This window comes from Channa argus, chromosome 13, assembly GCF_033026475.1.
Source record: "Channa argus isolate prfri chromosome 13, Channa argus male v1.0, whole genome shotgun sequence".
Taxonomy (NCBI): domain Eukaryota; kingdom Metazoa; phylum Chordata; class Actinopteri; order Anabantiformes; family Channidae; genus Channa; species Channa argus.
Genome location: NC_090209.1, coordinates 11571821 through 11599763, shown reverse-complemented (window position 1 = coordinate 11599763; position 27943 = coordinate 11571821). Strand labels below are relative to the sequence as shown.

The window sequence follows — 27943 nt, the reverse complement described above, 5'->3', positions numbered from 1 at the left end:
TAAGCCGGCAGTGCTAACCACTCCACCACCCATAAAATTATAAACAATATTTCTACCTAAATTTTAATAGAGTAAAAGTAAATAGAAATACCTCCACATTGTACCTATTTATTGACTAAATATACTTAGTTAATTTAACACTGGCTGTTCCAGTGCCTCCCTCTTAAGAGATGTGTATTTGCTTTTCTGAATACATTCAAGTACAGTTCTACAGTACAGTACAAATCTATCACATCCAGCAAATTCTTCTCATAAATCAGACATCTGTTCATACTTTTAAACACTGTGTGAGAGACTGTTCAATTTGCAAAATGCCTTAGTCCAAACTTAAGGGAATCTAATATGTGGCACAACAAGCTCACAAAGTGATGTAAACAACTGTCTTCCCACACATGTGCACTGACCTCTGACTCTCTGGAACTACTCTTCCAAGACTCTGAAAGTGATGGCTTTTTTTAGTCTGTGCAGCTGTTTATAGATAAACAACTGTGCCCATATTTTTCATAATAAAGAAACATGTCACAAGATGCAGCTGTCTGGCTTATTGGCGTGTTTTTAATAATATTTGGACAACAGTGAAGTTACATGGTAAAGTGAAATATAATGCATCCAGAAATTTTTCCCAGTTTAACTTTTTCCACATTTGATGTTATAGCCTTATTTCAAATCGATTAAATTCATTATTTTCTGCAAAGTTCTACAATTAATACTCCAAAAACAATGTAAAAGAAGTTTGTTTCAAATCTTTGCAAATTTATAAAAAAATAAATAATTTAAAAAAATCACATGTACAAAAGTATTCACCGCCTTTGCTTAATACTTTGTTGAAGCTCCTTTAGCACCAATTACACCCTTTTACAGTCTTTCTGAGTATGATGCTACAAGCTTGACACAGCTATTTAGGGCAGTTTCTCCCATTCTTCTTTTCAGTACCTCTCAAGCTCCATCAGGTTGGATGGGGAACGTCGGTGCACAACCACAGAGTTTTCCCATAGCCACTGCTTTGTTATCATGGCTGTGTGCTTAGGGTCTTTGTACTGTTGAAAGAAGAACTGTCGCCCTCAGTCTGAGGTCCAGAGCCCTCTTGATCAGGTTTTCATCAAGGATGTCTCTGTACATGTACAGTATTTATGTCTCTGTATGACATTGGATTTTCTTTAATAAGCTTTTTAAAGGCAATTAGTAATTTTACATGTTGCTCCACTGTTGACCTGTGATCCTCCTCCTCATCAGGGTGAAAGAATATTACATTTACAGCCAACATGATGCAGTCAGAAGCTGCTTTTGTCCATCACGCTGCAGGCCTGGACTAAACCATTAGCACCTTTCAAAAGGGGGGTGGAGCTCAGAACCTCTGACATTGTTTTAGACAAAGGGAAGCAAAAAAATAACCCAGTGTATTCATCCAGCAGTATTTCTTAATTTTTCATGCTAATAATGTGAAAATGTTAGGCTAACATGTAAAAAAAAATGTAATTTTAAATCCAGGATTTGTGTAGTCCTTCCTCCTGACAGGGCAGTATAGTAAAGTCACTGTTGCCCTCACTACCAGGCCTCTGCTGTTAACTGCGTCGCTTTAGGTAAAGTTTTTAAAGTGTTGTTCATACTGTGCATGTTTGCATGAACTGAAGTGGCATGTGCATGTGTACCACATCTACTGATGTGTGCGAGGTGGCTGGCCAGATGTTTACGGGTGGAAACAGTCTGAGAGATTGCAGTCAAGGCCTCTGCAAACAGCAAAGCCTGCCAATAACTGTTAACAATTACTCTTACCTAGTACATATTTAGTTTGAGGGGTTCTTTGTGCTGTTTTTCCTAATATAAATGTTATTTTTGTATGGGATCTTATATGTTATAACCAAATAAACAAAAGTAAAAAAAAAATCTTCCTTATCTAGGCCATTTTGTACAAAACAGTCTGAAAGTTTTAAAATCCATCTCCTCTGCAATCTGCAATTATATATTCAGTGCACACAGTTTGCTTGCTACAACCCTTTAAGTTATTCATAAGTGTGATCGAATATTCATATACAGTAAGTTTCAATGTTCTTGAGTTAATTACTCACAAATTCATAAAAATGTTTGTGTCTTTTTAACACACCCATTAAAAATATCACTTTGCTGGGTGGAAAAAGTAAATGAGCCACTAGCATCATTAGCTAAAATAAAAAAATAAATAAAATGAATAATTGTAACTTGGATGAATATCTAAAATTCTCTTTGTTTACCTTAATAAGAAAAGCACTGCTTTGCAACTCTATGGTGCAAACATCCAGAAGAAGAGTTGATGGATGCTGAAGTGCTGGACTGTGCTCAGGCAGAACATGCCTCAATTCTGCTCAGGCAGCTGGCGAAGATGAGAAAGGCTGAGGAACTCACTGATGTGGTGCTGCTGGCAGAGGGGATTCCCTTTCCTTGCCACAAGGTTGTGTTGTCTGCATTTAGTCCTTACTTCCAGGTAAATTCAATTACTGATCTGATGTAGGAAAATACCAGATGCTGCAACCTGTGTTGTGCAGAGCTGCTACATGAAAATTTGTGGATGTTCCAATGAAAGTGAAGTTTTTACATGGTGGAATACTGTTTCAGGCCATGTTTACATGTGGGCTGAAGGAGACCCGGGAAGGAGAGATACCTCTGAGAGACACTCCTGCTCATAGCCTTGAGCTGCTATTGGACTACATGTACCAAGCTGAGCTCCCTCTATCCAATGATAACATCCAGGAAGTGGCTGCTGCTGCCTTTCTGCTCCATGTAGATGGAGCCTTCAGGTGGGAAAAGAGACTGGGAAGTGGGATACTGATCATTTTTTCACTGCATAATTATTATTTTTTGATACAAGGTAGCATTAAGGCTAACTACCCATTATCCTGCTTGTTCCTATCACGTTAAAGTCAAATACATGTATTTAGGACATATTAGTGGGCAAAAACTTGTGTTTGTCAGTAGCAGTTCCCATTAACAGTTTGTTGTTACTGTTTCAGGCTGTGTCAAAGCCAAATGGAGGCCCGTATGGACCCCTCCAACTGTGTTGGCCTGTACCATTGGGCCAGAGACCTTGGGGCTACTGGTCTGGCTGACTGCGCCTTAAGATATCTTTGCCAACACTTTGCACAGGTAGTATCATATTCTTTCCATTATAGCTGTAAGAGACACTTACTTTATTTTTGCTATACTATTATGCCAATTATGTATATCTGTATAATCTGAGGATATTTTGTAAAGTGCATTATAGGTCATTATGCAAGTTTTTAGTTGATATTCTGTAATTCAAAATGTATTAATTTATTATTTATTATAACAGTTTTTGACAGTGTAGCATGTAGCAGCATACTAGGTGCATGGGACACAGTTTAAACAGCAAGTTGGTAATGGACAGGACTGTTTTCAGAAACTCCGACCCATATTCCAATGAACCTTGCTTATTCCCGGCTCTAGATGTGAGCACATTGCGTACAGGGGGGGTTTGTTGGAATGCATCAAAACAAGAGATTTGCAGACTGTTGGCATGGTACAATAGCTATAAAACTGTTTCAGACTCCAAAGCATTCTAAGTGGCCTAATGTTTTATATTTTATAAAATTAAATGCTTTGTAATGCATGTAGGTATATCATCCTTTTAAAATCACTTTAAAGGCTCAGCACAGATTAACTGTCAGATGATGTTTTTTGTCTCAGTTAAGCTCCACAATAGCCTCACCCTATTTTGTTTGTTTGTTTTTTCCCAACATGTTGCCACTAGGAGGCAGAAATCTTTAGTATTGTTTTGTACAGCCAGGCACAACTGTGGAAATGCCAAGAGAAATGCAGTGTCGATCTGGTATAGATCCTCTATATAATATTTTTCATTATTTCACCCATTGTACTGTTTTTGTTTCCTAATTTGTCTCGCATTCTCAAGGTTTGTGAAGAAGAAGAAGTGCTAGAACTAAATGCCCAAAGTCTTGGGAATCTGCTGAGTTCAGATGATCTCAACATATCACAGGAGGATGTTGTACTGGAGCTTGTGCTGCGTTGGGTGGCGAGGAGAAGAGGGGACTCGCAAAGCGAAGCCCAGGCTGTAGAGTTACTCAGACATGTGCGGCTAGAGCTTGTGGACCCTGGATTCCTTCGTAAAGCCAGGAGGAGGAACCCAGTGAGAGGGGATGGGGGGGAAAGGCCAAGCAGTGAAAGTAATGTAAATGCAATGCACAGCCATCAGCATTAACAGATTATCATGCCTGTAAAAAAATCTTCCAGGTGTTGCTGCAGGCTGCTGAGTGCTTTGGGATGATTGACGCTGCTCTGCAGGCGTCAGGTCTCTGTGAAACATCAGCTGCACCTCGCCCAGCTCTTCGCTATGGCATGGTGACCACTGACCTGCTGCTCTGTTTAGGTGGGGTGAATAAAGAGGGAGTGCCTGCCCGCCGTGGAGGACTTGCTGACCTCAATTTTTGCTTTGCCCCCCATGATAGAAAGACTTATTACATCCCTTCACCACTGAGGGGCTGTGGAGCTATAGGACAGATCACAGCCGGAGCAGTGACACGAGATAACAACATAGTGGTGGCCATAGAGGCAGAAGACCAACACGGGACAAAGAGGCTGAATATCTACGGGTGTGGATTTTCATCATGAAGAAACTTACTGTATCTTTTTTTAATGTCAATGCACTTAAAACGCCTTCTGACTCTTTATTTTCTAGGTATGACAATTCAGAGGAGAACAGCTGGGTGGGGTTGTGCTCTGCAGCATACAGGGACATGTATGCTTTAGGGGTGGTAGGTGATGCCCTCTATTTGACAGGTGGTCAGATGAAAGTTCGTAATCACTACATCATCACAGACAGTGTGGAAAGATGGTCATTGAAGAGAAAAGGCAGCTGGCTCAGCTTCGCCCCACTGCCTCTGCCTTTAGCCTGCCACTGTGCCGTGAGCCTGAAGGAGCATCTCTATGTACTAGGTGGCTGGACCCCACAGGTACACAGATTTGTATAGTTCCAAAGTGAATAATAATTTTGCAGTAAATTGGGTTTGTTTTATGTCATTGAAAAAGGAACACTAATAATTTATCACATTCAGATCCTCCTCACAGACATGATATCAAAAAATGTATTAATTAAAGGCCCCTTTAGTATAAGCTACGATGGTCCTACATGAACACACAAGTTGGAGAAAGTGTAGGTGTCTTTGCTTTGATAACTTGTTTTAAGTGGGTGGAGCTTAGAAAATATTCAGTAAAAAGACACAAAATGATCACAAAGAGATGTAAAATCAATGAATTTAAGAAATGACAGAAATTAATGAACAAGGCCTAAGATGTTCAGAGTGGGACGGAAACATAACAAATGACTAAAAAATGACTAAAAACAAACACAATACCAAAAATAGGCATAGATTAACCAAAAGCAGAAAGAGAGTATCTAAAAATAGACCCTGAATGATGAAACAAACATCAAATTACTATGAACACATAAGACAAAACTTCCAAAAACAAACTCAAAATGACTTAAAAGAAAAGGTGGGGTCCCTCTTCCTGTCTGTGCCCACTGGCCTATTTTGTCATGATCCCTCACACAGACTAAAGCAGATTAGCTGAACTGTTGAGTGTTAAACCCAGTAATATGTAAGTGAAGGTTTTGGTTATTTGGAGGATGAGTCAAATACAGTGGACATGACTCAACCTCCAGTTAAAATCAGTTAATAATAAATAATTGAGAATGTTTACACTAAACATGAACGCTGATTATTGTGTATTTGGTTAAGAAATACTTCAGAAGCCAAGTTTTAAGTGACTCAGAATTCCACTGTATACCATTTAAAAACTTCGGAACTCTAGTTGTTAGGCATCAATATTTTAAAAGAAGCTGCATCAGAGTAATCCAGATCAGATTCTGGGACAAGTGAACTGAAAAGCATCTCTTTTAGCTTCAGAAAACCCATAGGCCAGTAGGATCATTGTTCTGATCACATATATGTCCTACACACAGTGGCTTTGAAGCAGTTTTATGATTGGGTGACAGTTTCATGCATTAACTTCCTCGTCATGTCTAAATCTCTCATCTCCCGTCACAGGACCAGCCAGATGATGAACCTCACAAGCTCAGTAACCGTGTGTTTCAGTTTGACCCTGGCAGCGACAGGTGGAAAGAATGTGCCAGGATGAAATACTCCAGGTACCGCTGTGGCACAGCTGTTCTCAATGGGGAAATCTACATATTAGGTCTGAATACTAAATGATCAAATACTGCTCTTCAAAGTATTCTGTATGGGGATAAAAAAGAGAGCAAGATAAGATGTGTGTGTGTTCTTCAGGTGGTATAGGATGTGATGGAGAGGATCGTGGACAATTACGTCGCTGTCTGAGCTCTGTGGAGATCTATAACCCAGATACAGACACCTGGAGGATGGGAGCCACACTGCCCATGTCCCTACTCTCCCTCCGAACCAACGCCTCAAATATAGGAGTAGTGGGAGGAAAGCTCTACCTCTGTGGATACTACAAGGGGGCTGGTCAGTATTTAATGCCTATGAAGGAGGAGATTTTAGAAATTTACTGGGCACTGGGGACACGGGTTTAAAGAAGTGAAATACATTTACAAAATGACTCAAATGTATCAAGACTCATTTTAAACAGCTATTCTTGGCAATAATTAACAGAAGGACATGTACTAATAGCCAGATGATTTAGTACCTGCATCATTCGTTGTCATTTTGTTTTGTTGTGAAATGGACCCTACTGGCTGAAATACATCCTGTTGCTCAAACACAAGGCATATTTTGAGTCAGAGTAAGGGAATGTCAGATAAACTGATGAGGCAGGATGTCTGGAAATTTCAATTTGGTCAGCCATAACTCACATACCTTCTCTGATGAATGCAGGCCGTCATGAGATCATCACCAAGGAGATTCTGGAATTGGACCCTGCGGACAATGTGTGGACGGTGGTGGAAAGGCGATCAGCAATGCACGACAGCTACGACGTCTGTCTGGTGGCTAACCTCAATCCTCGAGACCTCTTCACACCCTAATTCATCTCCTCCTGACTCTGAGAAACAATGCAAGGGGACAGGGTGTGTGGGAACTGAGATTGTGTTCTCTAAACCTCATGCAGCTTTATCCAAACCTGCCTCACTCCTGAAGTTCACATGTACCAGTATCAAGACTCATATAAGTGTGACATCTGGTTGTTTGCTGTTGCTTTAATGAACAAATAAAGTCAGTCTATAGTTTCCCAAAGAAGACTGCCAAGGAAGAACCTTAAAAGAAAGTTTTAAAGTTTAAAGAAAGTGCAACATGTCTGCGAGAAGGGCTGCTTTTATTATTTCTATCAGTGATTTCATTGCTTAGTGTCAGAACATGTGACCTTTACACACACTATTCAGATAAACAAAAAGAGAAACTAGGAAGCAGATTCCCCGAATTATAAACAAATGAGAAATAATGGACATTTTCTGTTGAGTCTTGTTATTACATTGCCACAGTTATGTTAATTTTGTAAGCCAGCGATTGTTTTTTTTTTTCTTAGGCTGTTTTCAGGGTAAGATACGTGGCACTTCCACAGGTGAAACACATCATTGTGATAAAACAAATGTACATTTGAAATAAACTAAAGGAATTCAATCATGAAGTTTCGTTCTTTTTCTTCGACTTCAAAGTCTGCTTCCTCCCAAATTCTTTTCCATGATTTATTTTTTCCCCTCTCACCGCATTGCAAATCAACAAACATGCCTGACTGAAGTGGTGGATTTAGGGTGAGCGTCTGACCCGCACGACATTCCACGCGTGCCTCCATACCCTCACTCCTGCTGTTAATCCGGTGAAGTATGAGCCGTCGGAAAACCCAGCATGATCACGAACGGGGACCAACGCGGATGTTGCTCACAGCTGGCATTGGGAAGAGGATGCTCCACCCACCGCTGCGCACCATGTGGTTCCCGTCCCTCCTGTTGCTGTGATTTTTAGGAAACGGAGCGGAGAACACAGCTGTAGCTTTTAAGGATCCGATGGGTTTTCTGAATTTGCTTATTTTTAATCCATTAGACTAGTCTGTGGCTTTGATTTCGTTCTATATGGGCACCTTCTCGGTCGACGTTAAGCGCATCCGCTGCCTTTGCTCCGACTTCAAAGTAATTTGGGGATCCAGTCCCAGTGCAGGCTACTCCTGACAGGTGCGCAGAGAGGATGGGCAGACGCGAGGCTCGTAGCAGAGGCGCAATGAACACCAGCGACCGCTCGGAGCCCGGTTGTTTGCAGGACGCGGCATCCAGCAGCCATCGTGTCTGCAGCGCGGGGCAGCGGCAGATGTACGCGGAGGCTCCGACGGCGTCAGCGCCGATGGAGGTGAAGAAGCACCAACACAAGCACAACTTGAAACATCGCTATGAGGTGATGGAGACTCTGGGAAAAGGGACCTACGGCAAAGTCAAGAAGGCTGTGGAGAGAGCGACCCAGAAGACGGTGAGTCTCGTCTCGATGAATATGATTTAAAAAAAATGTTTATAACCCACAGCTTTGTGCCGCAAGGCTCCTGTCTAAATGTTTAACATGCAGGATGAAGTGAAGAAAAGTGTGAGTCATGGGTAAATTTAGCCTGCACACGCTTTTGTTCCATTTGTGTTCAACAGTCTATTGATTTGGAGGCTGAGTTAGGCTCTTGGGTGGCATGTGTGTGTGTCAGTGAGTGTGTGTGTGTGTGTGTGTGTGTGTGTGTGTGTGTGTGTGTGGGGGGGGGGTTCTTATTTCCTGTGTTGCCAGGCTGAGATGCCTTTGGTCTGACTCACTCAGCACTTGAACAAGACGACACATTTACTACAATAGGTCTCCTCAATAGGATCCTGCACACACACACACACACACACTCTCAAAAAAGAAAACAAAATACTATGTTTCTGACTTTGCCATCTGAATATCCAGATAAAAATCAGAATGTGCTGTTTTATTATTCACATTTGTTTGAATAATTATGGGTTAATGTCTGCAGTGAGGCTTTATTTAATCCTTCACTTTGGTGTAATATGAGCACACAGAGACAGAGCCCATCAGACACATCAGCTTCAAATTCCCCTCCGGTTTTTTTTTTTTTTACACATTAAGATGCATAATCTTTTGCATATATAGAAGTGAGACTGGACATTCTGAGACCTCTGTCTGTGATTAACAAAAGGAAGGAAGAGGGAACAAAAGAGAGAAGAAAGGTAGGAGAAGGTAAGAAGAATATGCAGAGGGGGGAGCAGAGACAATTAGGCACTGTGTGTGTGTGTTAGTGTGAAGGGTAAGTGGGTTTTGTAGGACAAGGGGAATATGCTGAATTCCTTAAACCAGTAGCCAGCACATACCAGAGATTCTTTGAAACAAAACGGACATTATTTTTGGAAACAAGTCCAGAGGGCTGTTGTTAGACTGTGAGAAGAAGGTAGAGGAGGAGTTTTAAAATAAAACTGAGGAAGAAAAGGAGAGATGTCTTGGGATTATCCTAGTTAAGTGATGGTGGCCCTTCTGCAAAGATTGCAGGAGGTGAATCTTATGTGACTAATGCACAGAATGAAAATGGAGGAAAAGATGATGAGTAGGTCTTGGTTGTGCTGGCTTACTGTACCACTGTATCGCTTACAGTGCCTGGGATCCTGGCTACTCATTAACACTAGGAAAAAAGCTACATAAGCCACATTTCATCATATACAGTGTGTGCATCTTTGTTGGTTCATTCTGAATGAATAAAAAGTGCACCTGTTATTTAGTCACATCTTCATTTAATAGACTGTTTGTTGTACACTAAAATGTTTAGTCTGTGCTAAGTAAATGTGTCCAATGTGTCAGCGAAAATTCACTTTTTGCAGAGAATTTAATATAAAGGTTGATACTGCTGTCATGGAAACAAGGGGAAAGAAGTGGCCTGAATCTAACGTCTGGGTTATGAGCACTGGATTAAAACAAGGTGCCCATTCACTCATATAAAAGTTGCTTAGTGGGGCATAATCCAAAAAGAATAATCATTCTTCTGGATTCCAGCATGAAAAATTACCCAGTTGTTCTATATGCTTCTGCGTTTTTGAGGCATGGTGTCCATCTTTGGATATGTTAAATGCTCTGCACTTATGTAGCGCTTTTCTACCTATTGGCACTCAAAGTGCTTTACACTGCTTCTTATTCACCCATTCGCACTCACAATCACACACACACTCCTGCACCTTTGGCCAGCACTCACCAGGAGCAACTAAGTTGGGGTTCAGTGTCTTGCTCAAGGGCACTTCGACCCTGAACATACAACATACAACAGCGAGATTGATGGACAACTGCTTTTAGGACCCCGCACACATGTATGGAGATAAAAGGAAAGTTCAGTTATTTCTACAGTTCTTCAAATTATATTGAATAACATAATTTTATAGCTGCTATACTTGTCTTTATGCATCCCACTATCATTATATGGCAGAGCTGAAGTTCCTGGTAATGGAAAGTGTCAGCTTAGGACACAGTGTATGTGTAGCTTGATGGTGAGGTCAGGCCCATTTGGCACAGAGCCTGTGTAATCCTGCTGTTAAGTCTTAGAGCTGCAGCAAGGATCTTAAATGATGCTCAGGCTTTGGGGGATGTGTTCCTGTGTGTTTGTGAGTGGATGTGGAGGTGGATGTGTCTGTCTGTGAAAATAATAGAACAGGAAGTCAGTGAGTAGCCAGCTCCAACCCTCATCAGGACATAATGCACATGAAGAAGAAATGCAGGAGAGAAAAGTACTGGAAGTGTTCCACTTTGTGTGGTTACCATGATGTCATAATATGATATAGCTGTGAAAAACATCATGTGTCACTAGGTACATCCACACCGGCTGTATCATTAGAACTTGTACGCTATGTTCTTCTGCACACATGATTTAAAAAAATAACTGATTACATCCTAGTGACTCATACAAGTGGTCTGTTATGTTTCCTACATTGTGTCCAGGTTTGGCTGATACCTCACAGGCAGTAACATTATTTGGATCAACAATGAGACAATGATAGTGAGAAAGATATTTCAGGTCACAGCATATTTCCATGCATAACGGTGACATTTCTCACAAACACACACACACACTTCTTCCCCACACGTGCCTCTTAAAAAAGACTCATAGTGCTCTGAAGGTGGAACATTGCCCAGAATGTGTCTCTGTTCTCTGTGCTCTGCTGATCAGGCCTTAATTCCTAGTCTGAGGAAATAACTTGATGCAGTCTCAAAGTGGGGGTGAAATACACACTTTATTCATTTCATTTTTTTGTTGTGTCAACTGGACAACATCCGTTTATTTATACTGTCTTCTACATATGCTCATACTACATTTGCTGATAGCACTTATTTGAGTCAGAAAACATTAACAAGCATACAAGTTTGTAGACTTCAGTAGTGCACCAAGCTCCAGCATGCATCACTCAGCATACTACCACTGAATATATGTGGCCTAGTCTCTGAACCCACTACCTCCGGCCTGGATGCCATGTCAGTCTGGAGTCTCTGATATCTTAATACAGTATGCCAATGCCAATTGATTATAGAAATAAATAAATATTTCTATTTCGCTGATAGCACCACATCAGTTTAGAAGGTCATGTCAGTCCCAGGACTTCCCTGGAGTGTGTTTGTGTTGTGTTGCATAACTGTTGTGGTTGATAGAGCGTGTGAATTGTGTCTTCCAATGACTTGTAGCGTTTTTTTCCAGCAGCTGAGAATGTGGGAGCTATGACCCGTGGGGCAGGCCTGCTTGCCCATAGAGACATTATACGGGTTGAGTTGTACAGTGGTATAATTTGTTCTATGTTAGGATATCAACCTCAAAACATTCTCCACAACAACTCATTATAGAACATCTCTCACTCTTTAGTTGACCTTTATTACAAGTATAGTATTTCTCAATGTCTAGGTGTTTTTAGTGCAATTTTGGTAACAGTTACTCTATTTGAAAAGTGTTCAGGACTCAGGTTGGGGTGTTTGTTTTGGTGATTGTTTGGTGGTCGGGAGGTACATCAGGGTGCAGTAAGTGCCTGGGATTAAGGAAGTAGAGTGTGAACATTGCAGCTGTCAACCTTCTGCCTCTGTATGAGCGTGGGTCATAGGAGGCTTGCTCTCGCTATCCTGTTTTAAAACCCACATAATAACCTTTAATACTGGAAGAATGTATTTGTCTATACATGTCAAAGTATCAATAGTATGCTTTTATGTCTTTGTTTTCCTGCATGCCTATGCAAGTGACACGAGCTTTGCTTTTATTTCTGTTTACTCACACATGGAAATTAGTTCAGTTGTTGTGAGGCTGGTGAAGGGGACAATTAGTTAACTAGTGAGTTTGCAGATTAATTAATTACTGAGGAATCTGTGTTTGCTGGCACCACTTCTTTGTGAATACAAGAACAACAACTAGTGTTACCATGGTAACAAATGTCCCTTGATGACCTTGTGCTATTTTCTTATGCAGTGGAAGATGAGCTTTCCAGAAAGAGCTGTTTTGTTGAACTTTTTTTTTAACGGTTAACAGTGAGCCAGTAAACACACAATCTAGATCTCTAGAGCAATCTCAGCATGTGTGGTTCAAGCCCTTAGTCTCATATAATATGCATAGACTCAGCAGTAGCCTATCTCTTCCTTCTCAGGTGGCAATCAAGTCAATCCCCAAGGAAAGCATCACTGACGACCTGGACAGAATTCACATCCAGAGAGAGGTCGAGATCACGTCCTCGCTCAGGCACTCCAACATCATACGCTTCTATGAGGGTAAGACTGCAAAAACACACACACACACACACACACACACACACTCAACCGAATGGGTGGTGAAGTAATATTCCTTTACAAAATCAATAATTTCACCCAGTGCACACAGCAGTGTTCAAAGGAGTGTGATGCAACAATGTCCAGAAGGAATAAGATGGACAAACATATTTTTATTATTGTCAGACAAAAACAATCAGTGAATTTATCTGACTGAGTATTTGTAAAGCCTGAAATAGCTTCTTTCTGCTACCATAAATGCTATTATTGTCCAAATATTATTTTTATTGTTGTTTCCTTATTAACCATGCACTTCTATGATTTACTTGAGTAAATCGCATGGAAACTGCTGAAAATACTAAACAAAATCACAATTAGTAAACAGTCATGAATAAATGCATATCTTACTCCAGTCTTACTAACATTGCTTAAAGGAAACCATCTAGTCAAAAATAAAACAGTGTATTTTGTTGACAATTTTCCAGCATTGTTGTATTTAAAAAGAGACTGTGTGACCATCTGACACACTGCTGAGTTTGGTCTTGGATTTGTTGACAGTAAAAAATATATAATATACCCGGCTCATCCTCTAGATTTTGTACATTTTTTTTTTATCCATGTTTATCCTTATGCTTTTGTCAAATACACCCATTTAATGGAACAAAAGTAAATCTAAAATAAAATAATTCTACATACAATTCTATGTATAAGTGATTGACAGCGAACACAATTTCCACTTTCTTCTTGGTTTATATAGATTCTTGAAAAAATGTGCAGTGATTAAAAAAAAGAGTAAATATCTGTGTGCAGTACAAGAAGCAGCAAATTCTGAAAAAAGTAAACTCAAGAAGCCGACAGTTTGAACACAACACCAGTTTTCGTGAAATTTCCAACTTGCAGCCTTTTAATACTATTAACACATTTGCATTCTGCTGTACTGTAAATGTCCCCTGTGTCGTGTGCAGTGTTTGAGAGCCGGGATAAGATTGTGATTGTGATGGAGTACGCCAGCAGAGGAGAGCTATATGATTACATCCAGGAGAAGAGGAGACTGCCAGAAACAGAAGCCAGAGGCATCTTCAGACAGATCACATCTGCTGTCCACTACTGCCACAAGGTTTACACACACACACACACACACAGTATATAATAATAATAATAATAATAATAATAATAATAATAATAATAATAATAATAATAATAATAATACATAATCCCCTCCTGAATGCAGCACAGGAATTCAGTATAAATCGGAGAACCACATACAGCATAGGCACGTGCTAAATTGCATCTCGCGATAATCGTCTGTGCACAAGTAAATACAGAACTGCTAAATCCACTAAATCCTAATCCTAATACTGCAGAAAAACTTGACTTGAGTTTTCAGATCTCTCTAGGTTAAGAGCGCATTAAACCTTAATTGTTTTTTTGCAGTCACACACTGACATATTTAACAAACATCCTGCATAAATGGGCTTCCTTTGTCCCTCAACATCACTGTAAGCCCCGGCCAATGTTCTTTGTTTCTTGTTTTCATTGCAATGTACAAAAAAATCAACAACTTTGCCAGGAAACAGGAATTACCAAGGATATACATCAATCCTATTAATACACAAGTGTATTACAGAAGAAGTGGTGATCTGTGCCTTACAGTCAGCTGAGTTGGATATGACAGAAAGATTTTCTTTGGCATATCATTCTTATTTTGGCAAGGTGGTTTCTTTGTGAAACCCTTATTTTAAACTAAAAGATTATCATTCAGCTCCTGTAGCTTCATAATAAGAAGGGAGGTGGAATTTTTGCTTCTCGTGCTCTCGAAATAGACATGAATGTTCCAGCATGAATGAATTATTGAATGTGCCTCTGAGGTATGCAGGGCACATGGAGAGATCCTTAAGGCTTAAAGAGAAGAATGAAAATAATTCACCAAATATGTAATGTGCTGCTTCTTTTTTCAACTCAGCCATTTAAAAATAGCAAGAATAAAATCTGGTCAACCAAGCAGCATGTCATGTCATGTCTGCCTTACCCACAAATATAAATATTACACACACACACGTTCACACACACACAAACATGCACACACATGTATAGATACTATATGCACACATACAAAATTACAAAACACTTGAATGAATGAAATTGTGAATATATTTTAAGTTGCCTGAGGTCACACTTGTTCCTTAAACCTCCCTCAAACTGTATATAAAGTGTACTCTGGCTTAATAGCTGTTGACACTCATTGGCTCCCAGGGGCTTATTGCTCACAGGAGATCAAATTATGTCACATCAGATGAAATAACCTAAAGTAGGCATTTTGTAATATCAGCCTTTCTCAAGGCTCTTCATTATGTTGCACACACAATCTGAGTGAAATGTTACATTGCAAAGGAAAGACAAAATCCCCACACAGCACAGGTTAGGTTTGGGTTATAAACTTGAGGCCTTTCAGTCTAATGTTTGCATGCTGAGAGAAAACAACTGACTGTAAAGGGGGGTGGAATGAGGGGGGGGCAGCGCAGGAGTGCAGGACCTCATGTATGTCTCTGCTCTCTTGCAGAATGGTGTTGTGCATCGAGACCTCAAACTGGAGAACATACTTTTAGATCAAGATTTGAATGTTAAGGTAAGATTGATAAAACACACACAAACAAAGTCTTTTGTCACTTTTTCCAAAGTCACATGTGATTCCGCATGCTTTGGAAAAGAATAAGATATTAATCATTGGATAAAAATAGACACATCATCTGGCAAAGTAATTGTTGACGTGAATGTTAAACATATCAGGTGTTATTATAATGGATCATCCAAAGACCCTCGATTGCACTTTTTTTTTTGAACATAAAAGCCATACACCCTTATGACACACCACCTGATACATCAGGAATAAATCTTTCTCCACTGCTGCTGTATTTAGCATCTAGCATCTATGAGCTGGATTGAAGCTACATATAGTGCAACTGGCATTTGACTGTTTTGCCAGCTCTAAAATAAAATGCTAATAAACTGCATATTCCAAACATATGTACAACACCTTCTGCCCACAATGAGTTTTTTTTAGATATTGTTGAACCCTGCTCACTCAACCACTGCAAATATAGTGCCAGGCCTAATAAAAGTACCCAGGGGTAATTTTTTGCCTTATTTGGATATCTCTCTACTTATATGAGAGCTGTGCACAGCTAAAGGGGAATGCAGGGAATTCAGTGGCAATCGCGCCAGTCAGAGGCTTTCAGTATGAGTCTGATCGGTTTGACTGTAAAACAAAAACACTATGTGCAGACCTCTCAGCAGCAATATATGAATACTAAATTGTCCTATGCTGGTTTGGCTATTATCATTACAGAAGTATTTATTTTTCAGACATTAGCAGACACAGTCACGTCACTTATTTAAAGGGCAACTTCACAGATTTCCAACTTGCTGACTTCACTATATTAAAATATTTTCTGTGTTTCTAGCTGAAAAATTACTCCAGATGACATCACCTAGGAGTTTTTTTTTATCATTAGGAATTCAGATTATGTCATCTGGAGGAACTCTGAAAAGGCATGTTGACCATGCAAGTATTCCCAGCGCTTACCTTTTTCCACATTTTGCTATGTTACGGCCTTATTTCCAAATGGATTCAATTCATTATTTTTCTCAAAATTCGACAATTAATACCCCATAATTACAATGTGAAAGAACTTTGTTTCAAGTCTTTGCAATTTTATCAAATATAAAAAAATGAAAAAATCACATGTACATAAGTATTCACGGCTGTTGTGTTGAGTATTTTTAACACCAGGTTGTGCACATCAATAATCTCTTCAGATAAAGAGGAGCCTTGGTATGTCTGGTTATGGCTCTCACAGCCATGAGTGAGTGATTGTTCCAGTGCATGAGTGTTAGCAGCCTGATGTTTTTGGCCCTCTCTTCTTTCCTCACTCACACTTACTTTGGCAGAGGCTCAGTGTGTCTATTTTTGGATCCTTTCAAAGAATTGCTTAGTGTGTTTTTGCCACATGTTCAAAGGTTTGCTTTATATACTCAGTGAAAAGGAATCTGTATTGCAAGAGGATGATTGCGAGTGTTGAAGTGAATGAGCAAATTAAACTTACAAAGTCTTCGGTGTTGTTTGATTTCCACACAAGGAAAAGACAGACAGACTGGACTGGACGCTGTTCAGAGCAGGGGTCTGCAACACGTCGAATAGCTCGCAACCACTTTCCAAGTAGCTCACCATGGGTTAATGAATACTACAGAAATTTCAAAACTTGATTAGTCAAAATTAATTGGTCACTCGGCGAATGAACTTACATGTATAGCCAATCAAATTCATAAGTGTCCCGTGTCCAGACAGCATTTCCATTTTGTAAAAGTAGCTTTCAAGGGGAAAATGGTTGGAGACCCCTGGTTTAGAGTGTGACAGGTTTTAGGTAGTTTCTATGTGTGTTATCAATGACTTAGAGTCACTGTCACATAAACTCTTTGTGTTCACTTGAAAAAGGCATAAACAAACAGGTACACGTTTTTTAATACATTTTGAAATAGAATGATTGCAATGAAAAGTTAGTAGTACCAGTGTAACCAGCAGCCAGGAATTCAGAAATTATAATCAGAATGTCATAATCAATGTCTTATTTCATGTTCTTTTTCTCTCTCCTTCTACAGCTTGCCGATTTTGGCCTTTCCAATCATTTCCAGAGAGGAACTTTGCTGCATACCTACTGTGGAAGTCCGCTCTATGCTGCCCCAGAGATAGTAAAAGGACTGCCCTACCAGGGGCCAGAGGTGGGTCAGCACACTGGCTTGTGAGACAGCCACTTTAGATTTTAGGTTGGATCATACTGTGTTGTTGATACCTAATTATTTTCACACAGTGTTTGTTCAAAATCTGCTGCAGAGTTTAAAGCTGTTATTGGTGAAATGATTACGTATTACTGCTACCACATCTGGTTGTTTTTTTTTTTCAACGAGTTTTACTGACTTTTTCGACTCCTTGGGAGAAGCTGATAAAGCTCACGGTCAAAGCACCTGACATGCAAAATGTGCATTCTATAGAAAAGCCAAGTTTGCAGATCCCACAGACACACTGCAACACTAGCATCATGTTAGTCTAAAGTGTCTGGCCACCCAACAATCTGTACTCTCCTTTTAGTTCTGCTTTGCTCTTCGCAAACCCCCAGGAGGAATATGTGGCCATTTTGCTTTGAATCCCTGCAGACATATGTGGGTCAGGTATCCAGTGGGTTATCAGTGGGACTGATTTTGTTCAAAACCACAAAAGCTGTGAAAAAGAAAAAAAGATCTGTTCCGTTTTTAACCTGACTGATGTGACTTAGGAGTTCAATGCTAAACTGTAAAACAATAGCTTATAATACATACACACTGTATCTGGATTCTGGATATCTGGACAATCCAAATCTGAAATATTAGATATCAAGACAATTTCATACGTTCCATATTTTAATATGTTAAAAATTATATTAAATTATATCCCTCTTCATAATCAGAAACTAAGGTTATGTGACTGGCATGTCCCTCATCATCTGTGTTTTTGTGTGCTAGGTGGACTGCTGGGCCCTGGGGGTGTTGCTCTATGCTCTGGTGTACAGCAGTATGCCATTTGATGGGGCCAGTCACACAACACTCACTCAGCAGATCAGCCGAGGTCACTACCGCAGACCCAACCCCCGTTCAGGTAAACCTTTACGATGACTATGCCTCTATCAACATTATATCATATCCAGTATTTGTGTATAGTTTTTGCATGTCCTGCTAAGCACATTGTGTCAGCTTGGCTGCTATAAATAACTGCTGACACTGTTTCCCTCTAGACGCCTGCGCTCTTATCGATTGGCTGTTGACGGTGCGTGTGGACGAGAGAGCTACAATAGAGGACGTGGCTAACCACTGGTGGGTGAACTGGGGTTATGAAGAGAGTGTGTGTGACTGCCCTTCATCGTCAAACCAGGAATGCCCCTCCCCCCTGCTGGCTCGCTACATCGACTGGCAGAATCAGGTCGCCGCAGCAAGCAACATGTCTGTCAACCCGGGTTACCTGTCCTCAAACTCTTCCTGTCAACCTCAGCCCTCTCCCCACCCCTTTTACTTCAGCTTGCCTCTGAAGAGTGATCGAGGAGGAGGAGGGGTTCATGAAGGACTGTCAAGCCTCAGGAAATCACGTAAGGAGAACGCAATTCCCCAGACTGCGGTAAGAACTCGTGGCGGTGCCTCCTCTGCCACAACATCCTCCACTTCCACTACTGAAAGAAAGAAACCCAAAGGTATTCTAAAACCCCAAAGGAGTTTTGACTCAGTCTTCCACAGTCCTCCTAAAGAAAACTCATCATCCCAACCATGTAACACTGCTCTCCAGCCTTGTCGAGCACATACACAGGCTCACACAAGTGTTGATGTCCTGTCCACCAGTCTGCCACCTCCGTCCACATTCAGTCAGCCCTCATCCAAAATGCCCAAAAAGGGAATACTAAAGAACTCGTATGAAGGGGAGTCGGGTTATAGCACATCTTCAGAAAGAAGGGGCTCTGTGGTTAGAGAGACTGATGCAGGTGATTTGCGCTCTCAAAAACACCGCAGTTGTGCCCCAGCAGCAGAAGATAGTCCCACAATGCGCACAGAGGCGGTAAGAAGAAGGAAGGGTATTCTAAAGCGTAACGGCAAGTTTTCTCGAAGCTTGGATCTTCCTGATGACCACAACTCACCTTCCTCATCAGCCACCTCGATAATCCCTGAAGCTTTGCGAGAGCTCCTACAGGCCACAGGGGGTGCAGAAGGCTGCCGCAGCCGCCCCTCCAGTGTGGTGAGCGAGGACAGCCTCTTCTCTTCTGATTCCTTTGACCTGCTGGATCTCAGCATCCAGTCGCGACGCAGGATTTTCTCCCAAGGGATGCAGCAAAGCGGATGCAGTTCTGAGGAGGACCTAGAGCAGCTGAGAGCTGATGCTGATGTGGTTGATGAAGACAGAGAAGGACAGAAGACAGTATCAACATAAGCCTAGATAATGATGGAGACGTCACTGTGGTTCTAAATGGGATTTAACACCAATAAGTTAACTTTTGTGTGACAATCTTGATAATGTTTTGCTGCTCGAGTATGTGGACTCTACTGTGCTTTGTACCGTCAATACAATGCACAATACTTGGTGTAAAGTATCTGTCTGAACCGAGCAATAAATGAAAGTGTTTGACAAAATAAATGTTTTCTGAATGTAAGGTAATACAGAGTAACGAGACACCTAAAACACTCACTCTAACTTCACCTGCCCTTTCCTAATTTTAGTGCAAGTTTTTGTGCAGCTGACCCTGGATGATGCAACGTGGCTGCTGTAATCTGATAATGTTGGCATTACAGGTTTTTAAAAGTGATGAGAAGTGAAACAAATGCCATCTTGGACATGTGAATCATTAGCACATACACAGAAAGCTCTATTGGGAAAATGAATTCTGCTAAACTGCTGTGACACTTCATGGTAACACTATCATATTTACCATTACAAAGCACCATAGAAACATTGATTATAGTTCAGTAGAATGTAGTTGGAAGATGGATTTAAATGTTTATAAGTGTACAACATTTGTCACAAACACAACTTCTGCTTTGAGATTTAACCTGGGTTTTAATGTATTGTCATTCAGTATTTCATCAGTCTCCACTGACAGGTTCCCAGGGGACAAGTAATGGTTACTGTTATTGAAGTGTATAACTACATTTTAATGTGTAGATAAAAGTAACTGTTAAATGTTTATCTACATTTCTGTACATGTTTAATAGGAGGGGTTTTGGTAAGGTATTGCCTATTTTTTCACGTTGTTGATAGTATTTGTACCACACAGTATTGTACTGCGTGCAGTTTGCTCCTTTGCACCGACTGACATTGTGAACAGCAGATGGATCACATTGCTTTTTTTTTTTTTACAGGTGATAACACTAATGCTGCTTTGAACAGGTGATGATTGCCATAGACGTATGCAAATTTAAATGTGTAATTGTCACACTGAATAAAACAATTGTTAATTTTGTTTAAGCATTTCAGTTTTTGGAGAAAATAAATCATGTAATTTATCCTTTTTTGGCATAAGAGCATGAAAGGTTTTTACAAATATTATGAAGCCAACACATTGTGAAAAAAAGACCAACTGCCTCTTTTACTCCTTCTAAACCTCATGTTTCTTTTATTCTAATGTTTAGGTCTTTTTGATGAGACATGATTAAACATAAAGCAAAATTGCTTTATATGAAGAAGGTAAGAAGCTAGTGGTTCTAATGTTTTGTCCTCCTCATTCTTTTTAAATAGGATGATCAGTGTCTATTAACTAAGTTAAACTACACACTGGAAAACTGTAAGCAGTGGGCCCTTTGCTGTGACGCCAACTTCTCCTCTGTCTAGTAGCCAGAGCCCATCTATCAGGTAAAAACAAATTTGTCCATGTTTGGTTATTTTCATACTCAATCAAAAGTTCCTCAGTGGACTAAAACGTGTTTTTTGCAACCCAGTAGCTCACAAAATCCCATTAGAGGTATATTTAGTATTCCCAAAAGTTTATGGTCCTTGTTTTCTGATAATCAGCCATTCTGTACGCAGGCTACAAGATTTCAGAGTAAATAAATGGTAAATAAATATTTAAAAACTCCGAATGGGTGAAGCTTTCTAAAAAATCTCTTAGAAATGGTTAAAGGTAATGGATTGTATATCATTTGTGTAAACTGGTTTCCAGAGCCACTTTGTTTGTACAGTTTATTAGTATAAAACTGTTGGAATAAATCTTATTTCTGACCAGTATACTTTTGTTTTCCTTTGGTTGCAGTAGCTTTATGCCTTCATTTTAAAGCAGAAAGCAAAACTAAATAACACAAAGTAGCCAACACTGACTGTTCAATGAACAACACAACAAAAACATAACATTAACCTAAATTAATGTTCATTTATTTAAAAATAAAACAATTTTTGGCAGAAATTAAGATAAAAAACAACCAGTGTAAATTAAAAGCTGACCAAAAAACATTCACAATTTCAGAAAAGGTTAAATATGTGAGAGGTGTTCCTACTTCTAATAACAGCACTATTTATATATTCAATAAATTACAGGACTATAAATAATATGCATGGTTTATTTGCCAGATCAAGTCACATACTTACTCTTTCTGCAATAAAAATTCATCATGTTACATCTTCACATCCCACCTTAATTTTCCTATTTTGGTAAACTATGCTATTGTGTTGCACTGGTAGATTCTAATACAGAAATATTTACAAGTCATGCTAAGCATCAAACAGGAAGATTCAAAAAGGGAAAAGTGAACAGAGTGAGAGAGGAGTATAATATAAATACATTTTTTAAAAAAAAGTTTTACTTACACTGTGAATATAATACATAAATAACCAATTAAAATCAGTCTAGTGAGGAAACAGGTCTTCTTCACACAGACACTAAGTGCAGCACTTAAATCTTTAAAAAACAAAAAAAATAAAACAACCTACTTTCTGCTCTTTATTGCACCTCTCATGAAATAGAAACACTTCTGCTGATAGCTCTTAGCTTTATGGTTTTCTCCTTGACTCAGATTTTTGCCTGCCTTGTACCTCACTTGTAACTTGCTTTGGATGAAAGCGGCAGCCAAAAGACTAAACATAAAATGCAAATCCAAGTAGCCAACACTTGACACATAATATGGGATAATACATTCTCCTGTCATAATGACGACATATATATAAGCTGACTATATCGTCATAACCAATACCAGGTGTTGAAGAGCCCGAAAGCTACAGTGACTGAGTACAGGATCATTTCTTGTTTTGCTCGTTCCTTGTCCACCTCTTCTAAATGCTGGAGTCTCCAGTTTAACTTGATGAGCTGCAGATTATTTAAAAACAAGTGTTTAGTCACAGTTTTTCCATGATTTGTTCTTGCTCTAAAAGATGGAGATGCAGGTATTTATAACTAACCTGACGACAAAGCATTCCTGCACCAACCGCGGTCAGGTCTTCAGGCTGTAGTATGATTGGTTACTTCATTAACTGCTGCTTGCTCAATTTACTAACGGCTGCTGATGTTGCTCTTGTTGGGAGAAGTCAAAGGCTCTGCAATTCTCAGTGCATCCATAAATTCTCTGGAGGGACACGTAAGCTGCCTCTTCCTCACCTGCTGTAAGTGTCTCTCCAGGACCCTGAGCATGAAGCTTCCTATAACTGAATCAGCACACAAATGAAAAGAATCAAGGAAAAATAAAAGAGGCAGATTAGATATTAAAACAGTTTTAACAATTATTGTGAATTATCTGCATTTCACCTGAATCTCAAAACAGCAGTGACATGTAATATGAGTTAGAAAACATGTTAGCTCTGACTCCACTTTTTCTAATTCACGCAAAAGAGAAAAGCAAATGTTAAAAAATATTTAAAAGTATTGTAGTTGACAAAATGAATACCTGTACAAGACGTACAGTGGTAGGATGGTATTGGCTCCTGCAGACCTGACAATTCGAGGCTCTGGCAGAGGAATGTTTCTCTTAGTGAGCTCCTAGGGTTTGACCACTGTCCATATATCGATCAGGTCTATTCCTATCTATTGAGTGATCAGGAAATCCTAGGGAGAAGCAAAACAAAGGAGAAAGTAGAGTCAATCTTCAGACAGAAAGAGGATCATTTGAAACATGACACTGAATGTTCACTATGCTGGTTAACAAGCCTCTTACCCTTAGGAAGAATCCTAACTGCTCTGCTCTACTGCAGAGCTCCAACCACTGCCATGAATGTAGAATGAAGCACATCAACATGAACAGGGAATTCTGCACTCATGGTAGGTCTTCAATGCCAAGATTTTTTCTACATAGGTAACAACTGCGGGACTGGTTCTCCTTCACATGGCAGGTTTGGGAAGCCCATCCTGCACCAGTCAGTCAGGAAACTAGGTCCTTTCTTTCAGACAAGAGCAGTGGTCTCAGAGTCCACACCTAACCCCAGTCTCCTCTGTTGCTCTGCATGCAGGTAACACGGATTGATGAAGGCAGTTTTCAGTAACTTCGTCGAGTTATCGTGGAGCCGGTGGCTGAAAGCCTGGACCTCAGCGTGATATTCCCATTGAGGTTATTGAGAGCTAAAATAAATACAAAATATAGAGTCTGAGTCCTGAGTTTCTCAGAAAGGAAACTATCACAAGTAATGATAATTTGGTCAAACAGGTGCTGTAGTTCGGTGTTAAACAAAACGTCCTGTGTGTTTGAGCTGACACTCTGAAAAATGTTTCTTTGAATTTCATGGGCAAAATCTTATGGCTAAACATAAAACACACATTGAGAAAAAAGTGCTTGCAGACTTTGCTCAATTCATGCATCAAAACAGTGATAAACAGCCATTCCCCTAGGTTCTCTAAAATCTGGAATTAGCAGCAAACGTTGCTATGTACCTACACTTAAATCTACAGAAACACTACTTGTTGGGCTTAAATCGTGAAGTTCGCAAACACAGAATTTCATTGTATCAAAAAAAGCTAAATGAACGGTCTTGGAATGCTCTTCAGTGAGCTCCCGTGTAAGCTAACGTTAGCCTTACGGTGGTTTTGGTGGTTGAGGTCCTGCCTCGCCATGAGGTGTGTGTACGCATTCATCCATCGCTTTTTGCCTCTAATATGCGATAATGTTACGTTTCTGCAAACACGCAGACAATTAATTCCCCATGTTAACGCACCATGATTCGTTATGTAGCCCCACGACATGTTGAAGCACTCACACTGTGTGGCAACAGCCAAAAGTGTCCGACGAGGAACATAAAACAAAATACAGCCACGTCTCTTCGGTCCCTAACATAATGAGCACGCGTTACTATGGATACTAACACAAACTTTAACAAGCTAACAGAGCTAACAGTTAGAGGGAATGTACCGGATGAGACAATGCACATATTCCCATTAAGATATCAAAAGCAGATATTGGTTCATTCATTTCTCCGACTTGCTAATTGATGTCCACTGCTGAAATCTAAAACAGGATGGAAGACAAAGTGGTGGAAGTGACCCAAATTGAAGGCAGAGATGTCGAAAGAAATTCAGTAAACAGTGGAGTGGATGCCACGATGAAAGATGGGGCTCAAGACAAACTGCAAAACCAACTTCAAGAGAAACACCAAAAGCAATTAGGACCACAAATGACCAAGAAGTTCCTGAAAGACCATTGTAAGCAGAACAAACTTTACTCAACACCTTGGCTAAATGACGCTTTGTATCTGCACTTCAAAGGTTTCACCACCATTGAGAATTTAGAGGACTACACAGGACTCAAGTGCCTCTGGCTAGAGAGCAACGGGCTTCAACGCATTGAGAACTTGGATGCCCAGACTGGTCTACGTTGTTTGTTCCTTCAGCAGAATCTCATTTACAAGCTGGAAAACCTTGAACATTTGAAAAGGCTCTGCACCCTGAATGTCTCCAACAACTACATTCACATCATAGAGAATATCTCTTGCCTTCCTGAGCTGAGCACTCTGCAGATTGCCCATAACAAGCTGGAAACTGTGGGGGACATAGAGCACCTGAGTCACTGTCTGGCCATTAGTGTACTGGACATGGCTCACAATCTGTTAAATGACCCTGAGATTATCCCCGTACTTGAGGCAATGCCAGAGTTGCGAGTGCTAAATCTAATGGGAAATGAGGTAGTGAAAAAAATCCCAAACTACAGGAAGACCATGATTGTACGCCTCAAGCAGCTCACCTTTCTTGATGATCGCCCCGTGTTTCCTAAGGACAGGGCATGTGCAGAGGCATGGGCAGTAGGAGGGTTAGAGGGCGAGCGTAAAGAGAGGGAGCTGTGGGAAACACGAGAAAGGAGGAAAATTCAGGATAGCTTGGATGGCATAGCACTAATTCGAAAGACAGCCCAAGAGCAGCAGCGTCTACGAGAGCGACAAGAAAAAGGTAAACAGTTTAAACTTCTCACAGATGCATTTAAGTACACATATAGTGTAAATGTGAATTTCCATCACTAAAAACAATTGTATTTCAGGTGAGACTGAGGTTTCTACCACCTCTTTTGAGGAAAACACCCAGATTTTGAATTTTCAAGAAGAGAAAATCCAAGCTTTTGTACAGGAAAGCCTGCATGCCCATGAAGAGTTTTTGCAATGTCAGACCACATACGAGCCCAGTGAACAACAACCAAACAGAGAACATATAGATTCAGAGCAGCCAGGTCAAAGAGCGCAGAAAGAGAGGTTAGAAAGAGATGACCCAGACCAGATAAAGCAGCCTGTGAGAGAAGACAAAGGAGGAAATCCTAACCAATCAGCAAGTGAAGGAGAGAAGACAGGAGCGGAGAAGTTAGGAAGAGTCCAAGGAACAAAGCAGGACAACACACAAATCCAACCAGAGCAGTTATGCATATTGGAGATGAAAAGTGAGCAGTGTGGGAAGAAAAATCCTACACTGGCCAGGACTTGTCCTCCTAAAGCAGATGAGGTTGCACCAGCACACTGTCCAGGACCACTGGTCACAGAGCTTGACGATACAGAGCACATAGAAACCATTGACCTTTCTTTACATCAATCACTGTGTATTGATGACCTGCCTGATCTGGAAGATGTTGACACAGAAGACTTCACTGCAGTCATTGCATCTAAGCAAATGTTCAAACCCACTATAGAGGTCATTTCAGAAAGCAGCAAAAGTGGGAATCAGATTGATACTATCTTCACTTTTAGCTCAGACAACAGTTCACTGCTCAGCGAAGCTTCTAACAATTCTTCTTTACTGGTGTATGAAGATGCCTCGGATGTTCTTGAGCCCCTAATATTAGAACCAGTGGGAATCACCAAGAGAAACCAAACCTCATCTCCACAACAATCTCCACCACGCTGCCTGATTGAGGAGCTGGAATGATGCTCTTAAATTTGTTTTTGTTAACTAAAAAATATCCTAGGGCAGGGCTTCATAATTCACGGTTGCCCATACTATTGAAATAAAAATTTTCTTACCTCTTCTTGTGAAATTATTGTGATTCATCTTCTCAAAACTTTATTGATCAATCTCTTCCAAAAAATATCACAGCAAAAATTTAACCACAATTATCCTTTGCAAAAAAAAAAAAAAAAAAAAGGAATGTGTGTGAAAACAAAATGATTCCAACTTTATGGGCAAATATTTAAATACTGATTGTGTAAAGATTTCAAATAAAAATTTGAAATTAGAAATTGTTAAATGTAATGGATTGTATTTATGCAAAATAATTTTCAGAGGCTCTTTGTTTTGAAGTATAAAGCTATTTGTAAATGGAATAAATCTTATTTCTGATCGGTGTGCTTTTGCTTTCCTTTGGTTTCAATAGCTTGATGGTAAATGTTCTGCACTTATATAGCACTTATAAAGCGATTTACACTGCTTCTCATTCAGCCAGTCGCACTCACAATCTCACACACTCACACATCGATGGGGGAGCTGCTATGCAGCTGGCCACTTCGACGTGAATGGAGGAGCCAGGAATTGAACCAACAACTATTGCTGGACAAGTCCATTTTAATACCTTCTATGTAAAGCAAAAAGGAAAAAATATAAAGTAGCCAACACTGACTATTCAGTGTGCAACAAAACAAAAACATGACATTAACTTAAATTATTGTTCATTTATTATAAAAAAATAACAATATTTGGCAAAAACCCTGCCTGTGTTTCACAGTATTGTGTGAAATACACAGTATTGTGTCTCAGACAAATACGGTTTGTCTGAGAATCCTGCCTCTTTCTAACATGATACAGTAATGGCAATTTAAATTTAAAAAGAGAGCAGCCCTGGGCAGAAAGCTGAATGATGGCTTCTTCCTCTGAGGAGCTAAAGAAAATAAGCTAAAACAGCTTTAATAGTCAGAGGAGGGTAATTATAGGTCAATAACAGCTTAGTGTTTCAATTGTGTGTTGGCTTCCTGTCAATCACGGTAACCATTTCTGTAAGCGGCATGGACTGAGTGGTCAAGGCCTTTAAAGATGTTGAAGTATTCTAAATATCTGCAAAAACTACTAATGCAAACTGAGGGGAAGGGGTTTACAGCTAAGTCGTCTATGGGAAGAGGCTTTTCTTTTATTTCCCTCACGTGTTAATAAAAGTATAGAGAACAAAAGCAGCCAGACTTTACTGCTTACTGCAGGCTGCTTACTGCAGCTCAAGCAAATATTGAACAGTGGCATTACCATGAAACAATTCTTTATTACCCACATGATGTGCCAATGTATCCT

General features: G+C 40.0%; 3 protein-coding genes and 1 pseudogene across 5 annotated transcripts; 3 read left to right on the top strand and 1 right to left on the bottom strand.

The window, feature by feature from the left end:
- Window positions 1-782: 782 nt before the first annotated feature.
- Window positions 783-7601, top strand: LOC137140337 (kelch repeat and BTB domain-containing protein 12-like). 2 transcript variants are annotated; one of them, XM_067528652.1, is made up of 10 exons: window positions 783-1580; window positions 2243-2458; window positions 2590-2771; window positions 2985-3117; window positions 3902-4135; window positions 4240-4598; window positions 4685-4958; window positions 6054-6201; window positions 6294-6491; window positions 6861-7601. In XM_067528652.1, the coding sequence occupies exons 2-10, from the start codon at window positions 2288-2290 to the stop codon at window positions 7007-7009; spliced, it is 1848 nt and encodes a 615-aa protein (XP_067384753.1). In that variant the 5' UTR covers window positions 783-1580; window positions 2243-2287; the 3' UTR covers window positions 7010-7601. The 2 variants fall into 2 exon arrangements, with proteins under 2 accessions (XP_067384753.1, XP_067384752.1); XM_067528651.1 differs by having other exon boundaries at window positions 2238-2458.
- Window positions 7602-7794: 193 nt separating this feature from the next.
- Window positions 7795-20746, top strand: LOC137140336 (NUAK family SNF1-like kinase 1). 2 transcript variants are annotated; one of them, XM_067528648.1, is made up of 7 exons: window positions 7796-8438; window positions 12602-12722; window positions 13685-13836; window positions 15280-15345; window positions 17376-17495; window positions 18273-18405; window positions 18542-20746. In XM_067528648.1, exons 1-7 carry the CDS (start codon window positions 8163-8165, stop codon window positions 19717-19719), a joined length of 2046 nt encoding a protein of 681 aa, XP_067384749.1. In that variant the 5' UTR covers window positions 7796-8162; the 3' UTR covers window positions 19720-20746. The 2 variants fall into 2 exon arrangements, with proteins under 2 accessions (XP_067384751.1, XP_067384749.1); XM_067528650.1 differs by lacking the exon at window positions 15280-15345 and having other exon boundaries at window positions 7795-8438.
- Window positions 20747-21635: 889 nt separating this feature from the next.
- Window positions 21636-24455, bottom strand: LOC137140339 (large ribosomal subunit protein mL44-like; annotated as a pseudogene).
- On the top strand, window positions 24453-27211 carry LOC137140338 (dynein axonemal assembly factor 1-like). The gene is made up of 2 exons (XM_067528653.1): window positions 24453-25636; window positions 25725-27211. Exons 1-2 carry the CDS (start codon window positions 24712-24714, stop codon window positions 26594-26596), a joined length of 1797 nt encoding a protein of 598 aa, XP_067384754.1. The 5' UTR covers window positions 24453-24711; the 3' UTR covers window positions 26597-27211.
- Window positions 27212-27943: the final 732 nt, after the last annotated feature.

Excerpts from the sequence above, each read along its gene's own strand:
- LOC137140337 (XM_067528652.1), top strand. The coding sequence starts at position 2,288 with ATGGATGCTGAAGTGCTGGACTGTGCTCAGGCAGAACATGCCTCAATT. Across the intron at positions 4,599-4,684 it reads AAGAGGCTGAATATCTACGG|GTATGACAATTCAGAGGAGA; the intron begins GTGTGGATTTTC and ends TTTATTTTCTAG. Across the intron at positions 6,202-6,293 it reads TGGGGAAATCTACATATTAG|GTGGTATAGGATGTGATGGA; the intron begins GTCTGAATACTA and ends TGTGTTCTTCAG.
- LOC137140336 (XM_067528648.1), top strand. The coding sequence starts at position 8,163 with ATGGGCAGACGCGAGGCTCGTAGCAGAGGCGCAATGAACACCAGCGAC. Across the intron at positions 12,723-13,684 it reads CATCATACGCTTCTATGAGG|TGTTTGAGAGCCGGGATAAG; the intron begins GTAAGACTGCAA and ends TGTCGTGTGCAG. Across the intron at positions 18,406-18,541 it reads CAGACCCAACCCCCGTTCAG|ACGCCTGCGCTCTTATCGAT; the intron begins GTAAACCTTTAC and ends GTTTCCCTCTAG.
- LOC137140338 (XM_067528653.1), top strand. The coding sequence starts at position 24,712 with ATGGAAGACAAAGTGGTGGAAGTGACCCAAATTGAAGGCAGAGATGTC. Across the intron at positions 25,637-25,724 it reads ACGAGAGCGACAAGAAAAAG|GTGAGACTGAGGTTTCTACC; the intron begins GTAAACAGTTTA and ends ATTGTATTTCAG.